Here is a 21,116-nt window from a genome sequence, read left to right as displayed (position 1 = left end):
TGATTGCCAGGGGTCTTCCAAACAGTTTGGTGCCCACTGTGCATAGGTTTACCAAAGTATATGGCAGTTAGAGGCCCCAAAATGAAGTTAGCGCATACAAATAGTCCTGTGGGTAACTTCAGCTAATGAAAAATCAACACATTGACTGCATTTTTGTGGGGTAAAAACACAGAAATATATGTTTACCCCCCAAACCCATATATTTTTGGAAAGTACACATTATACAGAATCTAAAATGGGTACCCATGCCTTTCTGCCCCAAACTACTGAGTCGCAAGGCTTTGCCAAATTTGGCGGTTTTGGTAAAATATTTTGAAAATTGCCTCAAAGCTTCAACTTTCCAGCATCGTATTGTCCATGTATCATTACCAGCATAAAGCATCCTAAATATAAACATAGGGGTCTACTAAACAGTTTGATGCCCAATGTGCATAGATATACCAAACTATGTGGGGCACAGAGACCCCCAAATGACAATATGTATAGACATTTTCACGGCTGACGCGCTGGCTGCTGCAATATAACCACCCGGTGTGTGTATTATGCGACATTAGACCACCTAACAGTACAGAGACCCCAGAAAACCATATATTTTCAGAAAGTACACATTCTGACGAATCCAATATGGGTAAATATGTGTTCCTACTGCAAACTGTCAAACTGCAAAGCAATGCTGAACGTAACGGTTTTTATCAAATTTCTGAAAATCGTCACAAAGCTTGAATTTTACCCCATTATATGCCCCACATTTCGTAACTTATCAGCATAAAACATCCTGAATATGAACGCCAGGGGTCTACTGAACACTTTGATGCCCAATATGCATAGATATACCAAACTATGTGGCGCACAGAGACCCCCAAATGACAATAGTGTATATACATTTTCACGGCTGACGCACGCTGGCTGCTGCAATATAAGCACCCGGTGTGTGTAATATGCGACATTAGACCCCCCTAACAGTACAGAGACCCCAGAAAACCATATATTTTCAGAAAGTACACATTCTGACGAATCCAAAATGGGTAAATATGTGTTCCTACTGCAAACTGTCAAACTGCAAAGCAATGCTGAACGTAACAGTTTTTATCAAATTTCTGAAAATCGTCACAAAGCTTGAAATTTATCCCATTATATGCCCCACATTTCGTAACTTATCAGCATAAAACATCCTAAATATGAGCGCCAGGGGTCTACTGAACACTTTGATGCCCAAAATGCATAGATATACCAAACTATGTGGCGCACAGAGACCCACAAATGACAATATGTATAGACATTTTCACGGCTGACACGCTGGCTGCAGCAATATAACCACCCGGTGTGTGTGTATTATGCGACATTAGACCACCTAACAGTACAGAGACCCCAGAAAACCATATATTTTCAGAAAGTACACATTCTGACGAATCCAATATGGGTAAATAAGTGTTTCTACTGCAAACTGCCAAACTGCAAAGCAATGCTGAACATAACGGTTTTTATCAAATTTCTGAAAATCGTCACAAAGCTTGAATTTTACCCCATTATATGCCCCACATTTCGTAACTTATCAGCATAAAACATCCTGAATATGAACGCCAGGGGTCTACTGAACACTTTGATGCCCAATATGCATAGATATACCAAACTATGTGGCGCACAGAGACCCCCAAATGACAATAGTGTATACATTTTCACGGCTGACGCGCGCTGGCTGCTGCAATATAAGCACCCGGTGTGTCTAATATGCGACATTAGACCCCCCTAACAGTACAGAGACCCCAGAAAACCATATATTTTCGGAAAGTACACATTCTGACGAATCCAATATGGGTAAATATGTGTTCCTACTGCATACTGTCAAACTGCAAAGCAATGCTGAACGTAACGGTTTTTATCAAATTTCTGAAAATCGTCACAAAGCTTGAATTTTACCCCATTATATGCCCCACATTTCGTAACTTATCAGCATAAAACATCCTGAATATGAACGCCAGGGGTCTACTAAACACTTTGATGCCCAATATGCATAGATATACCAAACTATGTGGCGCACAGAGACCCCCAAATGACAATAGTGTATACATTTTCACGGCTGATGCGCGCTGGCTGCTGCAATACAAGCACCTGGTGTGTGTAATATGCGACATTAGACCCCCCTAACAGTACAGAGACCCCAGAAAACCATATATTTTCAGAAAGTACACATTTTGACGAATCCAATATGGGTAAATATGTGTTCCTACTGCAAACTGTCAAACTGCAAAGCAATGCTGAACGTAACGGTTTTTATCAAATTTCTGAACATCGTCACAAAGCTTGAATTTTACCCCATTATATGCCCCACATTTCGTAACTTATCAGCATAAAACATCCTAAATATGAGCGCATGGGGTCTACTGAACACTTTGATGCCCAATATGCATAGATATACCAAACTATGTGGCGCACAGAGACCCCCAAATGACAATATGTATAGACATTTTCACGGCTGACGCGCTGGCTGCTGCAATATAACCACCCAGTGTGTGTATTATGCGACATTAGACCACCTAACAGCACAGAGACCCCAGAAAACCATATATTTTCAGAAAGTACACATTTTGACGAATCCAATATGGGTAAATAAGTGTTTCTACTGCAAACTGCCAAACTGCAAAGCAATGCTGAACATAACGGTTTTTATCAAATTTCTGAAAATCGTCACAAAGCTTGAATTCTACCCCATTATATGCCCCACATTTCGTAGCTTATCAGCATAAAACATCCTAAATATGAGCGCCAGGGGTCTACTGAACACTTTGATGCCCAATATGCATAGATATACCAAACTATGTTGCGCACAGAGACCCCCAAATGACAATATGTATAGACATTTTCACAGCTGACGCGCTGGCTGCTGCAATATAAGCACCTGGTGTGTGTATTATGCGACATTAGACCCCCCTAACAGTACAGAGACCCCAGAAAACCATATATTTTCAGAAAGTACACATTCTGACGAATCCAAAATGGGTAAATAAGTGTTTCTACAGCAAACTGCCAAACTGCAAAGCAATGCTGAACATAACGGTTTTTATCAAATTTCTGAAAATCGTCACAAAGCTTGAATTTTACCCCATTATGTGCCCCACATTTCGTAACGTATCGGCATAAAACATCCTAAATATGAATGACAGGGGTCTACTGAACACTTTGATGCCCAATATGCATAGATATACCAAACTATGTGGCGCACAGAGACCCCCAAATGGATATATAGTAGATAAAATTTACATAGGCAAAACAAAATAACACAGAACAGTGTGAAATGCAAATAAATCACCAAAAACTAATAAAACCACAAAAATCAATGCTTTTTTTTTTCACACTAGTGTAATCGGCCACCAGAATTACCGTTTGAATATTTTAGCTGGGCCAAATCGATTATACGGGCAGAAACAAGTGAACAACACAAATGCAGAGCTGAAAATGCAATAAAATGGCTAAAAATTCAATAAAATGGCTAAAAATGCACCAAAATACCCAAAATTGCAATATAACCACCAAAATAACATACAAAAGCTATTGCACAGTACGGTTAGCGAATACGCTATTCGGAACGGCAATAAAACATTTTTTTTAGCCCAAAAAGAGACGATGCGATAAGAAAAAAAAAAAAAAAAGCCACAAAGCCATATATGTACATATGCGTGTGCACAACGGGTAAATTGCATGTTATTTGCGCGTGTGCAAGTGTACATGGGTGCTGTGAGTGTGTGTGACCCCCCCAATCCCCAAAAATCTATGTGTGAGTGTGTGTAAGTGTGAATGTAAGTGTATATTACTGTAATAAGTGTGTGTTGGTGTGTTTGTGTGTTTTTGTGTGTGTAAATGTTACACTTACCTGGGGTAGATGCTGCAGATCGATCAGAAAGGGTCCCACGCAGCAGATCTCCAGCTCCAACGATCATCAGCCATGTGGGGGCGGAGCTGGGCGGAAGTGCGGCGCAGGCAGCAGCAGGACGCATAGGAAACGCGTCCCTGCTGCTGCTTTGGGGCCCCTGGGCGATCGCGCCCCAGGGGCCACACGATCCCCTGCTCTGCTCGTTGTCTAGGGGCAGGGGATCGTGAAGGAGCGGAGCGAGCGGCTCTAACAGCCGCTCCTCCGCTCGCAAACCCGGAAGTGCTGCAGAACGTAGAATCTACGATCTGTGGCACTTTGGTCCTTTGATCCACAGAACGTAGATTCTACGTTCTGTGGCACTTAAAGGGTTAAACACTGATGCAATCTAAATGTTTTAAATTGGCATATAATATCCAAAAACACTGTCTCAAAACCTTAACCAGTTCTCTGGTTTTAATAAATAGCTGAAATCTGATATTTTTATTTCAAAGGACTGAAACTGATTTTGAGAAAAATAAACTGAAATGCTGTGTCCGTGATGATATCATCACCACACTTTCATATTTTGTAGAGCTACCTTTAGCAACAATAACAGCTTTAAGGCTTTTGGGTAAATACTCATTGGATTAAGATCTGAGCATTGATTTGGCAATTATGGAATACTGACCTTGTTTGTGTTTGAGCCACTCCGGTGTTAATTTGGCCATGTGTAATGATGAACTTTCACCCAAGCTTCATTATTTTTAGCAGACTGAAATAGGTTATGTAACCCTTTCAACACCCCTTTGTCTGTATTACACTCCACGTGTGGCGCTTACCTGATGGCACGGGACAAACCTGAGCCACTCCGCAGTGGTATGGGGGGGGGGGAGACTGGGTACCTGGTACTTACTAGTGCAGTGCCTTCACCTAGTGGGATCCGGGAATGCACCTACGGGTGGCCCAACTAGGAATACAGTAATAACACACACACAGTATTGGTTAAACTGAATAACGGTTTATCTAAAATAAATGGCCAACTAGTACATGCAGCACTCCTAACCGGGCTCTCTGGGCCCACCAGCAGCTCTCTTGCTTCCTTCTCTGTCCGCCATGCGGCTCTCTATGCCAGGCTCTCCAGTATCTGTGACTTCCTTTTCCTGCCAGCCACTCACTAGCTGCTGTGTCACTTCCTGTTGCACTGAGATCACCGAATAGCTGGTTGCTAGGTAACAGCTTACATCACACAGACACAGGATCTGGGCTTGTGCCCTTACAGGGATAAGTGCAATGATTTTGCACGGATTCCCTACAGTTATTTGTTTTCATTTGTATTCTGCACCACTTATTTTTTCTTCTTTAACAAAATGCCTAATATTTTTGGGAATAAATTGAGCAAGACAGCAGAATGCACAACAGCACATCCAGGTCAATCTGGAGCTTTTTGTCAAAAACTCAATGTAATTTCGTGTGGTTCTTTTTAAAAAATGGCTTTACATGGAGCGGAAACATCCGAGGATATTTTCTCACCAAACTCTGCTCAGGGTGTCTGCATGTAGACCAGAGCCATGTCTGTTTAATGTAGTTACATCATGGAACAAATAGGAGCAGATTGGCTGTTTCTGTGTTTATTCGCAGGTGGTGAAACAGCCCCATGCAGCATTAACCTAAAGTGCTGCAGTTATAACACCAGATAACTGAAAATAAATGTTAATGTTTTATCTATTTTTATATTTTGCGATTTAATATTTTTCAACTTTAACAATCTTTAAGCTTGCATAATTAAGAAGGCCTGATTTACATGACATATTAGAATGGTGAAACTGCTGTATTGCACACTGGCACTATGATAATATACATGAATATATTTATTATAACTTTTTATAGTACCATATCAACAAGTTGTCGGTCATGTCTTCTGAAAATCACTACAACAACAGTGACAAAGAAGTGGACGAGGTTGATGCTGCCCTGTCTGATCTAGAGATCACGTTGGAAGGAGGCAAAACATCAACTATTCTGGTGAGAAAAAAGTCCCTTCCTACCATAGTAGAAAGTTCTATGTATCTATTGGTTACTGACTGGTAACCAATCAGTGGAAACAAAGAAAGCTGCAAAGCAGAAAGTTGTGTTCTGTTCTGTTACACATCCAGTCACTCCAGCCACATTACATTTTTGGCTAACTATATTTCTTTCTTAACTCCTATAGTCTGTATCATAGTTTGTAGGCATATGGTTGGCTGCCAATGGAACCACTTCTGGCCAAACCGAAAATAACAAATCATCATCATCATTTATTTCTATAGCGCCGACAAGATACGCAGTGCTTTACAAATGGAAGTATCTATTGATAGACTATTAAGGCATGATGGGAAATTAAGTTTGACAGCAGCTGGAAGGCTACAGGATTGGAATATCTGATTTTCATGTCGTTTCTATAGTAACTGTTATTTGTTGTATGTTTTTTTTTTTTAACCTTAGGGTGACATTACTTCTATTCCTGAACTTACAGACTACTTAAAGGTTTTCAAGTAAGTACTTTACCATAATGATGGTTATTGGATCTTTATCTATCTATCTATCTATCATCTATATGTCTTAGCTATCTCTGTCTCTATTATCTATCCTTGGGAAAGGTCCCAGTTGGAACCAAAATATCAGATGCAGTAAACTAGTGCTTTTGCCGTCGCTGTGTTTGAAGGAACGTGAGTCAATAAAATAACCAGGCAGCGTAACCGAGATCTGTGATACAAGTTTTTATTTTCTCTAGAAAGGTTGAAGGCCTCATTTCTTTCAATGTATTTATAAACTGATATTAGTTTCAAAAGGATATAACATCCTCATGAATTAAAGGGATACTGTCATGGGAAAAAAAGATTTTTTCAAAATGAATCAGTTAATAGTGCTGCTCCAGCAGAATTCTGCACTGAAATACATTTCTCAAAAGAGCAAACAGATTTTTTTATATTCAATTTTGAATTCTGACATGGGGCTAGACATATTGTCAATTTCCCAGCTGCCCCAGGTCATGTGACTTGTGCTCTGATAAACTTCAATCACTCTTTACTGCTTTACTGCAAGTTGGAGTGATATCACCCCTCTCCCCCCCCCCAGCAGCCAAACAAAAGAACAATGGGAAGGTAACCAGATAACAGCCCCCTAACACAAGATAACAGCTGCCTGGTAGATCTAAGAACAGCACTCAATAGTAAAAACCCATGTCCCACTGAGACACATTCAGTTACAGTGAGAGAAAAACAGCAGCCTGCCAGAAAGCATTATTCTCCTAAAGTGCAGGCACAAGTCACATGACCAGGGGCAGCTGGGAAATTGACAAAATGGCTAGCCCCATGTCAGATTTCAAAATTAAATATAAAAAAATCTGTTTGCTCTTTTGAGAAATGGATTTTAGTGCAGAATTCTGCTGGAGCAGCACTATTAACTGATTCATTTTGAAAAAAAAAACTTTTCCCATAACAGTATCCCTTTAAGTATCGACATAAGTTCAGGTTTTCTCTTGTGTGGATAATACTATGAACATATCTCACTCCTGACCTTGTTCACAGAATGATACAATGACTGGCAAGAAATTTGGGAATACATGAATATAAACTTGTTAAAAATAAAAATATGAAATTGTACTGAAAACATTTTATTTTTATCTACACATTGTTCCCCCGAAGGGCCACCTCTATTCTTCCATGTGCTAGCGGTCATTGTTTGCATTGCCCAGGTCATAGTACTGCAGAAAGAGAGACGTTTGTGTATAAATTCCAGTGATGCTTATAGGATATGCTTCATGCAGTCATTTCCCAAACAGCAGGCAATGACTCTGCCAATAATGATTGTGTTGGTTATGAGAATCCACCCACATACACATGATCTCCAGACAATAAATTATGTCTGCTATATTTAGTACAATACCCAGCAGCTCCAGATCATCTTCTCTTGTTATCTAATTGAATTTTGGAAGGACACCAGAGAAAGTGGGCATGAAGCTAAGCATGGTTTCAGTGTTCAGTATGTTGTGCCTACAGAGAAATGATCATCTGAAAGTGCTGAAGCAGACTACAGACACAATGGGGGTCATTTATCAGCACTGAGCAAATTTGCCCATGGGCAGTAACTAGGCTTGGGCGAATTTCACCCGTTTAGTTTCGTCAAAAATTCGCCGCCGGCGAAATGACGCAGAAGTCATATTTTTTGTCGCACAACACCATACAAGTCTATGGGTGTCATTTCCGCGGTGAAACAAGGGGAAAAAATTCGCCCATCCCTAGCAGTAACCCATGACAACCAATCAGATTGCTGCATTCATCTTTCTTCTTGCAGCTGGCTTTAAAAAGCTAATCATCGATTGGTTGCTAAAGGTTAGGGTTTGCCCAGTGTTGATAAATAAGCCCCAGTATGTCATCCTTGTCTCTGCTTAGTTTATTAATATGGATTTGTTGTTTATCCACTCCATTTTCCATAGATCTCCATTTGGGTTAATAAGTTATAACCAAAGTGTAGGAAGTTCACACTAAAATGTATTGTTCCATGTGAGGGTTGTCAACTTGTTTGTCCTGCATTGAAGGCTGCAGGTAAAGCACATACTGTATTTATAGTATTTTTTTCTTCTCTTTTAACAAATACAATACCATCCATTGCCAAGTTACTCTTCATTATTGATGTTCTGTTTTCTGTTCTCTTATTATTATATGTTGTAAATGCTTAAAGGTTTTTATTTTGACTCCTGGCATTTTCAAAGACATATAGCAGTGATTCCCCCAACCAATGGCTCGCGAGTAACATTTTGCTTTACACTTTAATTGATGTTGCTTCCAGTGGCCCACTTTGAAATTCCTGGTTTAACTTCAAGTTTTGGAGGCATAAAGACACAGGATTACTCCAATAGGGCCTCCTGTAGGCTAGGAGTCCACATGGGACTATTAATTAACCTATCCAGTCCTTTTTTGGCATCCCCAATGATTTTGTTTCTTCTTGTGTCTTCCCAATATTTTTACATTTACATGTAGCGGGGGTTATAGAGCAGGGGTCCATTACCTTTTAATCTGTGAGGCGCATATTATTATTATTATTATTAACATGTATTTATATAGCGCCAACATATAGCGCCAACATATTGCGTAGCACTATTTTGCATACAAATGTAAAATAAGCAATTTTAGTATGCAAATATTTCCATGTGAGCTCTGTTTGGCAGGAGGCTCTGTTTGGCAGTATACATGGTTTTTATGCTACTAAAGCTTGCCTTCAAGCCAGGAATTCAAAAAAAAAATCACCTGTTTGAGGCCACTGGGAGCAACAGCCAAGGGGTTGGTGAGCAATATGTTGCTTGTGAGCCACTGGTTGGGGATCACTGCTATAGAATGTCTGACAGCAGACTATGCAGAATATGCACCTGATCATAATAAAAATAAAATGTATATGTGCAGCCAAGTCCGAGTTTGGAAACAGTCGAGATTTGTGCAATGCAATCCCAGTTATGTGCTGCCAACATTTCAGCCTGCTCTGTGCACCTCTGTTCCCTAATCAGACACTAATCCTACATTCCTTTTGTAAGTGTGTAAAATATTAAGAGAAGAATGTTTCTGGCTACCTGCCACCAAAATAAAAAATCTATGAAGCGGTTCAGGTTAAAGCTGCTGATTCAGTCCCTTCAGTCCGAGTCAGCAGCTTATGTGGCCATGTATGGGGCACTCTGATGGACCTACCTAACCAACATCTGGCAGATATTGATCAGGAACTCAATGTGGGAATATTGAGGAAAGAACCATTGATGTCTTTGTTTAACAAACAGATCTTTCAATTTATAGACAGCATTGCTCAGCCTAAAATTTTTAGTTGGTATTCCCCTCTAATGAGCTGAAAATGGAAGTGCATAGTGGCCTGTTAACTTGCTTTTTTGTTGCCTATTATTATAAGTCTTCATTTATATAGCTCCAAGATATTCTTTATTGCTTTAGTCAGCCCCTGCCCCATGGAGTTTACAGTCTAAGGCCCCTGTCACATTCTTACATGCTCTATTATCAGAAGGTATTTAACCTGCTATCAGGGACTATGTGCATAAGCTGAGCAGGAGAATATAAGGCTTGTGGGAGTTTTTTGGCCCTTAGGTAGGGTATGGTTGGCTTAGCTTCCACTTAGTTAAATCAACCAAAGATCACACTAGTGTTGCATACTCCAAATTGCTCGTTTGGAGTACGCATCACACACCGATGGTTAAACCATTTGGCTGGAGATGATAGAAATGTACAAAACGAACGTCTGTGATTGAGCAGCTCAGTGTTCTGTTATAGGAATCTCTCCTATGAAAAGAACAAATACTTAACTGCAGAAGAACTGTATTATAATATTATATCATGTAAATATAATGCTTTAAGTATATAGCTCTGATATGCTACACAACACTGTACAGAGAATGTTTATCACTCACACTGGTCCCTACTCCACTGGAGCACATCCACATTGGCTGGCTTTATCACATTGGGGCATCAAAGTGACACAAATTTTCTCCCACTGAATTCAAAGGGAGGTAATGTAATAAAAGTCGCTATGATAGCTCTAGGTCTAAGAACCCATAACAAGCACTTAAACAGGTGACCAGCAAATGCGGTCAACCCAAATTGCTCTCTGTTAACAGGCCTGGTACAAATTTTGAGACTTTTATTATGTTACCCCCTATAGGACTTGTGAGAAAATATTTCTACTGGTGATTGTTATAACTATTGACTTTGATATGAGGTGATGTATAGTTTTGAGCAGTGAAACGATTGGCAGTCAATACACCACCACCTGCAATTTGTGCCATTGTCCTAATTAATCGCTTTAATTGCTTCTCCCTATAATGTGTATCCTGTGTCAATGGTTTTTTTGTTTTGTTTTTTTTTTTCCTTTCAACTTCTCTCATTTTCTGTAGGCCAAAGAAACTCACCCTTAAAGGCTACAAACAGTATTGGTGCACATTCAAAGACACATCAATTTCTTGCTACAAGAGTAAAGAAGAATCAAATGGAACTCCAGCTCATCAGATGAACCTTAGAGGTAAGGAAAGCCATTAGAAGACACAGCGATACGAATTCTACTCTTCATTTTTGTTCCTCGTGTCTCCCGTATGAAAAAAAAAAAAATGTTGCAGTTTTTCTTGAGGGGGTTGGAGTTGAACATATGCTTTTCTTATCCTTGTATAGTGTAACGCCATACAAAGACCCCTGCTTAGTGTTTCAGTCTTGCAATAAACATACAACCTGCCAAATGATGTCAGCTCCCTCTACAGAGAATTGCAGAAATAGACTGGAATGCCATTTTGGGAACACTGACACAGTCTGGATCCCGCTGACTATGCCTAAAAGAATTTTTGCAGGAGGTGTACTCTTCATAATGTTAGGACATCTTAACCACTAACTAAAATCCTGAAAGTGTATTTTTGGCCCCACCCCTCTTTTTTTTTTTTTTTTTTTTTTTGAATGAAGGGGGAGCTCTCAGACATAATTAGGACATTGCACTGGCCAATTTACCTATGGTGGTACTATAATTTAGGTACATTTCTCCTGGTTTTCCTGCATGCAACAGATCCCAGAAATCTAGAAGTTCCTACAGCATGCTCTCTAACTGCTGCCGCTTGTTCCTCCTATATTGGAGGGCTTGTATAATGATTTGTTCTTTAAGATCTTTTTCTGTGAAATCTGTAAATTATTCACATGGGAGTTACCATTGGGCACAGCAGGTACATTTGTGAATTACAACTATCCTTAACACATAGGGTTATTTCTAACTATGCTTTCCAAATGGAACAAAATAGATAATAATCTAATAATGCCTTTGTATTTTGCCCTGCACTTTTCATATTCAAGTAGTCTGCCTGACATTTTTTATTCCCTAGAAAAGGCTGTGTTTGTGAGTTACAGCTCTGAAGACCACAGAATAAACAATAAAGACCAGATGTGCAACGACAAGACACATAAAATATTTGTATTTAAATCCCTAAACCTTAAAAATCCTAAAAATTCAGTAAAATTGTAAACATATTGTCATAGGGTTACATGGAAAGGCATTCGCTGGCTGGCCTATATTTTGTTTCTTCACTTTTATGGCTTGATCTGTCAATGATGCACTAATACTTTCCAATGACCAGAGCAAGAAATTAGGGGAGTTTATGGCCTTTAGCAAATTGTCTACACTAATTACAGTTTGCCCCAGTTTTTTTGGAGATCAGACACAATTGGTGTTAGAGAGGCACCATAAGCTTGGCCAGTTACTGTGTGTTTATTTAAGGTTTATTTGCTCAGTTCTTCCAGTGCACCAGTGGTGTAGATCATCCATAGGAGAAACAGTTCAGTAAGGGCACACAGTTTAGTTAATCAAGGATACTTCTGATATAGTAAATATGCCTGAAAGCAGAAGTGTCAAAATGTGCATGAAGTACATGAAGGGTTCTATTGTTGAGTAAACGCTACTCCATAGCACAAATGATAATCCTAGTTTTGATCATCAAAGCCCTAGAAGGAGAAGTGCGCATTCCCAGGTCATGCAAACACAATTAGGTGGATTCAGTTGGCATTCTCAGTTCAGAGAATGTCTAGGAATCCCAGAGGGACATCACATTGAGCAGTGCAGTGAGAAAGCTTAATGCAATAAATCCAGGACTGTTGTGATGCTGAAAAATGATTGCATGCATTGGCCTGTGATGTCACTCCTAGGTTCCTAGTATCTAATCTATATGTATGTACTGTATGTATGATCTATATGTAGGGAATACCTTGCATACTTTTTTCAACCAATTTACCAATTGCTTATATTACTTTGCAGGTTGTGAAGTGACACCGGATGTTAATATATCCGGCCAGAAGTTTAATATTAAACTCCTCATACCAGTTGCTGAGGGTATGAATGAAATCTGGCTGCGCTGTGAAAATGTAAGTGCTTTGGTATTGAATATTTATTCATGCAACTGAATGCATAATTCTTGGTACATCTTAATGATATTTTACACTTGTAAAGTGCTGGGTTGCATGATGGCTGTAGTTGAATTATTTTTACATTAATATGTAGATACAAACACTGACACTCTTATCTCTAATGGCAGGAAAAGCAGTATGCACACTGGATGGCAGCTTGTAGGTTAGCCTCCAAGGGCAAAACCATGGCAGACAGTTCTTATAATCTGGAGGTGCAGAATATTCTGTCTTTCTTGAAGATGCAGCATCTCAACCCAGATCCCCAGTTTATTCCTGATCAAGTCAACTCTGATATAAACCCTGAATGTGTTGTTTCTCCTCGATATCTGAAGAAGTACAAGAACAAGCAGGTACTGTTTAGTCTTCCAGGCACTGACATCTCAAATGGAAAAGTGGAAATTAAAAGCAGAGCTGCTCCTTGTTTAAAATAACATGCACCAATGTGTGACTTTGCCTTCTCAGCTAATGTTTTTTTCCCTTTCACTTGTGTTTTTGTATGGGTTAATGAGGGACTTTAACTTGTATATGTGACCATTTGCATCACACTTTTCTATATGACCGTTCTTGTCGCAAGGTACCAGGAACAAGCGGCATTAAATTCTGACGGTCTCCAAACAGTTAAACATGTCTTGCCTCCCACCCACAAATCCCAGGCTGTTTTTCGTGGGATTTGACATCGTCACATTTCTGTCCCCAGAATCCCATGACACTGGGCTGCTGTGTGATTTAGGAAGTGCTGCGCCAGGAGAATGCAAGGAATGTGTAACTGCTAACAGAAGTAAACACAGTTATCTAGGAAAATATTTAAATTTACTCAAAGTTTTAATTGGAATATTACAGAATTTGTAGGCAAATATTTTCCACTCATGGAGTTAATTTTACACTTATTTTAAACATCTGAGAAAATGGCATATTTTACACATGTGAGGTGGATTTAGCTTTTAAAACTAAAATTGCTTAAAAAGGAGGTAATAACCTCTACTCCCACTTCAGTGGGAACCTTTGCAGCTGTTTGCCAGGGCCATCACTGTGCAGCTGCACCGAGGTCAAACACTAATCCCCACAGCTGTCTCTGCACATTCCCCCTTTCAAGTGAGAGGAAGAGAGAACAGCATGCCTTTATGTTGAGATACTACTTCCCTGCAATGGCTCTACCCAAGCTGCTTAGTGTCCGGCCTCTGGCACAAGACTCTTGAGTCCACTGTGTTGGCTCATTTTCAGTTGCTGTTTGAGAGCACAAAGTTGACAGCATGATGCAGCCCCTTGGAAAAGGCTTAGTTAATGAGAATTTTAACAGCACAGGGTTTATATACATGTTTTGTGTAAGACAAAGTAAGCAGTTGTTTCAAACTGTCCAGCAACAGTGAGTGAATAAAGGTTTAGCCAATATTGATGGTGTTGAGATCTAAACTAGCTGCATGCATTCATGTGGTATATTATGTTCTGCCTCCTCAAATATGAAATGAACAGGCTTTGTTAATATGTTCCATTTCTTTTCTTTTGTATAACAACATGATCTAGCCTAAGGAGGGCACCACTATTCTTTCTTTGGATATTTAGACTTATCCATATTTTACAGTGATCCTCAATAAGTGTTGAGATATGCACCCTCTGCTGTTTACAGAGGGTGCATATGTCAACAAAGCAAAATGGCTGCCCACTCTCATATGAAAATATGTGAAGAAAGAATATGTATTTGTTATAAATGATGTTCTTTATCAAAGGAAACACATGTTGGCTAGACACTGCAGTATTTATAATTCTCTTTAGAAGGCATCACAGCCCAATCGCCGTTGGTGATTCAGTGTTGCTGTTCCCTGTGCTTCTTGTTTGTTTCTATCTGTACATTTTGTTTGTTTCTATCCGTACATTAAGTGCCACTATGCTGCACCAGTTCCCATAAAGCCGAATGCTTCCTTCCTCACTCCTGCGCTTGTGCTTTGTTTTGCTTCTTTTGGACATTATTTGCATGTTTTTGCCTGCAGCTTTTTCTTTGCTTGTTGCTTTAAAGCTCATGCTTTTTTCTCTGTTTTTATTTTATCCTGCTATATATTTTGCCCTGCTCTCTCCACGCTGCCACCTACAGCCAGGCTATGTAAGAGACTTGGTAAGTTACAAGAAACAGGAGTTAATCTTGTCTCACACTGACACATTCTGTGGGCTGAACTTGTATGAACTGTAATTCAGTCTAAACTAGCGCTTAGCTTTTCTAATAAAACTGTATAACTCCAATGTGAAGGGCTGTGCCATTTGAAGAAATATTTTTGTTGACTTGAACTTTAGTTTTTCTATATCGCAGTAGTTTAGCCCCACACTAACTGCTAAAATATATAATGCAGTGAAATACCTCTGTTAATAAACATTAATATATTTTCTATTGAATAGGCTGCTAAAACACTAAAGCTAGCAACCTAAACTGTGCACAGAAAGCACTTCTACAAAAAGAAATGCTACTGAAATCTTTTTATCTGTATGGAAACCATCTTAGGGCAGGCTTGCTTTCTGAATGCCTTCCATGCTTTAAAAAGAGCCAGAGATTCTTGAACTTTATGACCTGGGATCCAAAACAAATCCTAGTGGTTTAGGGTGGATCTCGGTAGGTTCCCTTTATTACTGTCTCATTTCTTGGTACATTAGCCAATAGAAACTCAAACAAGGCACACAATAACTAATTTTTGGAACCTTCAGTCTGAGTTCCCTGGGAATAAGCAGATCTCTGGGCTGAACACATTCGTCTCACACTTTCATACACTATCTTTGCATGTGGCTTTTGCAAGTGCTTTCAGTCCACGCTGCCTGTTTGATATACATTTTAAACATTCACGGGAATTTTGAGGCATGGCTAAATCAGAGAGGTTTCATGAGCTTGTTTACTTCTAAAATTTTTGAACTGTTTGTGGGCTTTTTATATCTGCCGTCTGTTCCAAGTTGCAGTACGTTCTGATCACAAAGTATGTGATGAAAACATTCTTTAAAAGTGTCTTTTGGAACAGACGTTCTGTGCGTAATATGAAGTATTTACTAAAAATATATGTACCATATTTAAACAAGCCTTTGTTTGGGATTGCAGTGTTCTCTTGGCATATTGTAGCATTTGGACACGGGTTATTTAGATTCCCCTTTCCAAAACTACACCTAGTCTGCAAGTGACTTTGGACAAGTTCTTAAAGGAACCCTACTAAGAAAAAGCAACACCATGTTATAATAACAATTCCTGTTGCACTAATGGTTTCCCGCCAAGCTGGAGGAAATTTTTCTTCTATCCGAACTTTTCATTTCCTGTCATCTGTGATTTATAGTAGCCTGGCCATAAAGTTTTGACTGCCGAGGGAATATTACCCCCCACAGCCTGCTGAAATACTATACAGTACTACGTTAGAGGAATTTTATGTGATGTTTATTTGTGTCCCTTTAGCTTTTCCCCAAGCAGTTATCAAACATGGAGATAGCCTGCTCTATTTGTAAAAAAATATATATGGGGAATTTCGTAATTTGTTGATCGGTTTTCCAATAATTTCATATTTACGTGAGTTAAGCTGCATTACATGCTAAATAGTTATAGATTTCCTCTCCGTGTATGCCCCCTTGCTGGTATGTTAATATCACGTGTTGTGTTCTGAAGGCTCTAGAAAAGTGGCCCAAAAAAACTAATGCTGAAATTTTGCTCTGCCAAGTGACGTCTGTGTGAAGCACCTTTTATTTTCATGCAAATGTTTGTTTCTTATATTATTCAGATCACAGCCAGGATCCTGGAGGCTCATCAGAACGTAGCACAGATGAGCCTGATTGAGGCCAAAATGAGGTTTATTCAAGCCTGGCAATCTCTGCCAGAATTTGGCATCACCCACTTTCTTGCCAGGTCAGTAGACAAAACTTTGGATAAAATAAAGCAAGTCTGGCTGTGTGCTAAATCTTTGTCCATACTTAATATAATTCTTCAAGCACACGTTCATTCAGATATTGTCCTGGCCCACTTATTTTTATTTGACATGGTGTATAAATAGTTTTCTTAGGTAGGGTAACTCTATGGCATGTTCTGGGACAAAACCTTTTTTCTATATTTCATGAAGCCAGGGATGCATTGCTGTCATGGCCACTTAATGGGAAAGGCCTTTGACATTAAGGCCCAATTTACAAAGCATGGGACAGATGGCAAAGTACTGCACATAGAACAGGCACATATCACAATGTTTTTTGAACTTTGCATTCAGCAGTGTTGTATTTATAAGGAGTGGGCTCAGGTGGTACATGACCTCCCCTTGGACCTGTAAGGATACAAGAGAGATGTGTACTTATAACACTGTATATTTTGTAAAGAAAAACAAATATTTGAAATATATATGCATGGTGTACTTTAAGCTTTCAGGTGCCTAGCAAACACTTACTGAAATATTTCTGTGCTTTACCTTCATAGAAAAATTAGTAACTAGATGAAATGTGATGCAATGTTTTGGCTGTGTAAATGCAGCAGCACTTATTACTGTGTGTTAGTTACACGTTTAATGGCTCTCTAATGCACAATGTTCTTGGGCTCAACAGTGCTGGAGATAATGAGAAGATTGCAGCTACCACTGGGTGTATGCATTATAGGTGATAATGGTCAGCTGATCTCCATGTTTACTAAATCATTGTTGGAACACTCATGTGACTGTCACATTTCCCCATGTCTCCTACAACTCCTGTTTATTAAGTTTTGCTATTGCTTTGCATTGGCAGACCGTTGTCTTGGCCCAGAATTCTCTTTTCACATCTGCTGTCCTCTAGCTCCATAATATAGCAGCCAGTCTCTGCTGGGGTGTTAAACATTTTGGGCACACGTGGGAGATCTTTAGGGGATCAAAGCAGCAGACTGACCATCCACTGTTACTAAAATCAGCCGATATTTCCCTGCTTAAAATATTTTTTCCTGCAGAGCGAGGAGTGTGTGCTTTTCTCTGTAACTCCTGCTCCCAAACTAACAGCAACACGTGTTGTACAGGTTCCAAGGAGGCAAAAAAGAGGAGCTGATTGGAATTGCATACAACAGGCTGATTAGAATGGATGCCAGCACTGGAGATGCAATCAAGACCTGGCGCTTTAGCAACATGAAGCAGTGGAACGTCAACTGGGAAATAAAAATGGTAAATGTGCAATTTCACTGGAGATAAGTCACTGTGGAATGTTGAATGCAGAAAATTATTTCTTGCTTCTTTTGCTAAAAAGATATGATTATGTGCAACTGAAAAAAAATGGTGATGTACTTAGAGAAGTAGATGTTATTTTGGAGCTGCATTTGAACAATCGCATGAATGGGTTACTAACTAGTCCACGAAGCTGCTGCATTTTTAGCTTTGTGCTCTATTGTTGGTGCACACTGTTAAGCAGGAAATTGAGTAGCAAAACAACTTGGATTTATTGCTCAGTACTGAATCTACTTTTCTGAAGTTATATAGCACTTTTCTACTTATACTGTGAAGTTCGAGGCAAGGAGTTTTGAAATTCTATAACTTACAGGAAGATCAGACAAATGAATGTTAGCCCTGGCAATGACTCTTCATTCTTTTGTTGATAGCAGAGCAGCAGCCCTCCTAGTAATGATCAAAAGTAGTAATATTTTTGTTATGGTTATTGCATTGTTTGTTGGTGCTGAAATAATGTGCACAAACTGCCAAACAAAATCATTCTTTCATAGCCCTGAAAGCTACATACCCAGATCATTTATAAGCTGGAGGAGAAAGCTTTATTTTCACATCCCCCAATTATTCAGTATTTAGCTAAGCGACATTATGACTATGATTCTTGTAATTGTGCCTACAGGTGACTGTGGAGTTTGCAGATGAAATGCGGCTGTCGTTCATATGCGCAGAAGTAGATTGCAAAGTCGTTCATGAATTCATCGGAGGTTACATTTTCCTGTCGACACGTGCAAAGGACCAGAATGAAAGTCTAGACGAAGAGATGTTCTTCAAACTCACCAGTGGCTGGGTGTGATTGCCCCTCCCCCCCGCGCTCCCCGCTCCAGCTACTAATTTCAATTTACCATGAGCTTTTTAATTATTTTTTTTTATTTTTACATATGCTGCTTAAAAGAAGAATAAACATAAGCTTGAAATGTATCCATTCTATGAAACGTTTTGCATTTAACGAGATCAGAGTGCACTAATTTGGACACCTCCATTAACCTAGTTCTGCCTGTGGTCAGTGGTGGGCATTGTGGGTATTTGTTACAGTTGTGCTGGCAGTGAATACAGCGACGGGATTTATCCCACCCAAGCTATGAAAGGGTGTGAGAATCCGAAGCCATTTTAACCACACCAGTACCTAGGCGCTTAAACTATTCGACATCTATTTATCACGTGTAATGCATGTGTGTCTTTCTATTTGACTTGTAAAGGTGACCGCGTGGTTTTTAAACTCTCCTGCCTTTTAACCCTTTGAAGGGGGCAGAGTGCACACTTGTTTAGCACTCAGGGTTAACCATTTTCAGCTAGTCATTTCACCACACCAGATCAAACTGAACTCTAGGACTATCCTGAAAATGAAAAGGGCCTGGGAGGAAATGTAATGTTCCATCTGTAACCTGTTTTCTTCCTTCATATATATATATCTTCTCGTCTTTCATTCTCTCTACACCATATAGTATTATGACAACAAGTAGTATTCACCAGCATACTCACGTCAGATATGCAATATGTCATGACAATATGAAGTAAAGGTCTAATGAAGTATACATTTTTGTGTAACTTATGTACAAACACAAATTTTATAATAATTGTACAGTTTTATCTTTTTTTTTTTGGTTTGTTTTTGCATTAGCCACATTTGCCTTAGATCCAGTGTATCTGCATTTGAATGTTATGCATTTATTAATGTATGCCTTTAAAACATATGCCTTAATATTTAGAATCCAAGTATTTCACTACAGTATTTGTCCCTGTTTTTGACTGAATTATGAGATGAACTTTTTCCTTTTTTTAATAGACAGGTCAGACTGCAGGGGACTAGACGGTGCTCAGTTGTTGATAGTAGCCGCTGTCTGCAATACAAAATGAAGGTGGGCCTAAGTTAATTTTGATTCGTCGGCGGTGGTCTGCAACCTGTGACACTCTCTCACTGTTGTTGAACTTCAATGTCTGACAACAACGGGAGAGCTGCAGGTAGAGAATCGCTACTACTGGAATGTTCTGATCTCCTTTCCACCACAGCAGGAATGCTCCTTAGTAGCCAAATCCCCAATCTGCTACTGGTCAGGCTTTATACATGACAAATAGAACGTTAATTGGAATCCACTTATTTATTCCTAACCTCAGCTGAACGTGCCTTTCCTGAATGCCAAAGGAGAAACAGACTGAGCTGTATGAGTTTGTACAGAAAATGCAGTTATACGGCTGCACAGCAGGAGTAATGCCTGACTATTAACAGGTCTGGCTTCTATATATTCACACCACAGCCCATTAGAGAGATATATAGTAATATCTTTGGGTGCTGAGTAATGCAGGTAATTCGATATCAAAGCATATATAAATTTCACCATATCCAAAAGGAATATTGAGTCTAAAATATATATATATATATAATTATACATACGGTGGTGTGAATCCCCTATACCTCTACCAGCACCAAGTTTCAGAAGTGTTATTAATGTTAGGGCCTGAATGCAAGTTGCTACAGCGTGTATATGCCGACTAAAGCGCAAACACTAGGAGACCCGACTCCTTACTATGCACTACAAATCTTAATTGGTGGTTGGAAGCCATATCCACGTCTGAAACCAAGAACTGAACAAAATGATGCCTTTTGTGTTTAGCCACGTAGTATCTGGTTCTTGGCTTATCAAATGCTGAAGTCCCCACTTGTCACGATAGGGTTAATAAAATAAGTTTATTTTGCCAATGCATAATGTTATAGCTGCATGAAACACTTTTACTTGCTGCAACGTTCTGTGTTCAAACATGTTTATGATATGAATTAAAACTATGTATAAATGCTTTTTATTTTAAATAAAAGATAACCTTTTATTTATGGGGTTTTGGGTTTTCTGTATAGTCCCACTATTAGAAATGCAAGTTTTAAATTCATTCTGACTCCCAACAGTTACACAGGGCAAGGCTGTTTTTATTATGCATCATATAGAATGACTTTCTCTCTCCTTAAGCTAAGAAATACCATTACATAAAATATAGAAAGAAGGGTATGGGACCTGTTATCCAGAATGCTTTCCAGATCTTTCTGTAATTTGGATCTCCATACTTAGTCTACTAAAGTATGAGATTTTAAATCTTCATTTAACCCAATTGGATTGATCTGTATCCAATAAGGATTAATTAAAT

General features: G+C 39.2%; 1 protein-coding gene across 4 annotated transcripts in view; it reads left to right on the top strand.

Annotated features, from left to right (window-relative positions):
• The window catches only part of fermt2.L (FERM domain containing kindlin 2 L homeolog), a 64,743-nt gene extending 43,939 nt beyond the window's left edge, over window positions 1-20,804 (top strand). For 2 of the 4 annotated variants that reach the window (XM_018228994.2, NM_001093486.1), the window contains 9 exon segments: window positions 5,735-5,869; window positions 6,329-6,378; window positions 10,770-10,894; window positions 12,659-12,765; window positions 12,936-13,157; window positions 14,894-14,914; window positions 16,542-16,666; window positions 17,786-17,927; window positions 18,604-20,804. In XM_018228994.2, the coding sequence (XP_018084483.1) occupies window positions 5,735-5,869; window positions 6,329-6,378; window positions 10,770-10,894; window positions 12,659-12,765; window positions 12,936-13,157; window positions 14,894-14,914; window positions 16,542-16,666; window positions 17,786-17,927; window positions 18,604-18,777 (1,101 nt within the window). In that variant the 3' untranslated portion in view covers window positions 18,778-20,804. 4 annotated transcript variants of the gene reach the window in all.
• Window positions 20,805-21,116: the final 312 nt, after the last annotated feature.

The sequence above is a fragment of the Xenopus laevis genome, chromosome 8L (assembly GCF_017654675.1).
Source record: "Xenopus laevis strain J_2021 chromosome 8L, Xenopus_laevis_v10.1, whole genome shotgun sequence".
In the NCBI taxonomy this organism is placed as follows: domain Eukaryota; kingdom Metazoa; phylum Chordata; class Amphibia; order Anura; family Pipidae; genus Xenopus; species Xenopus laevis.
This window is presented reverse-complemented; position numbering and strand designations above follow the sequence as displayed.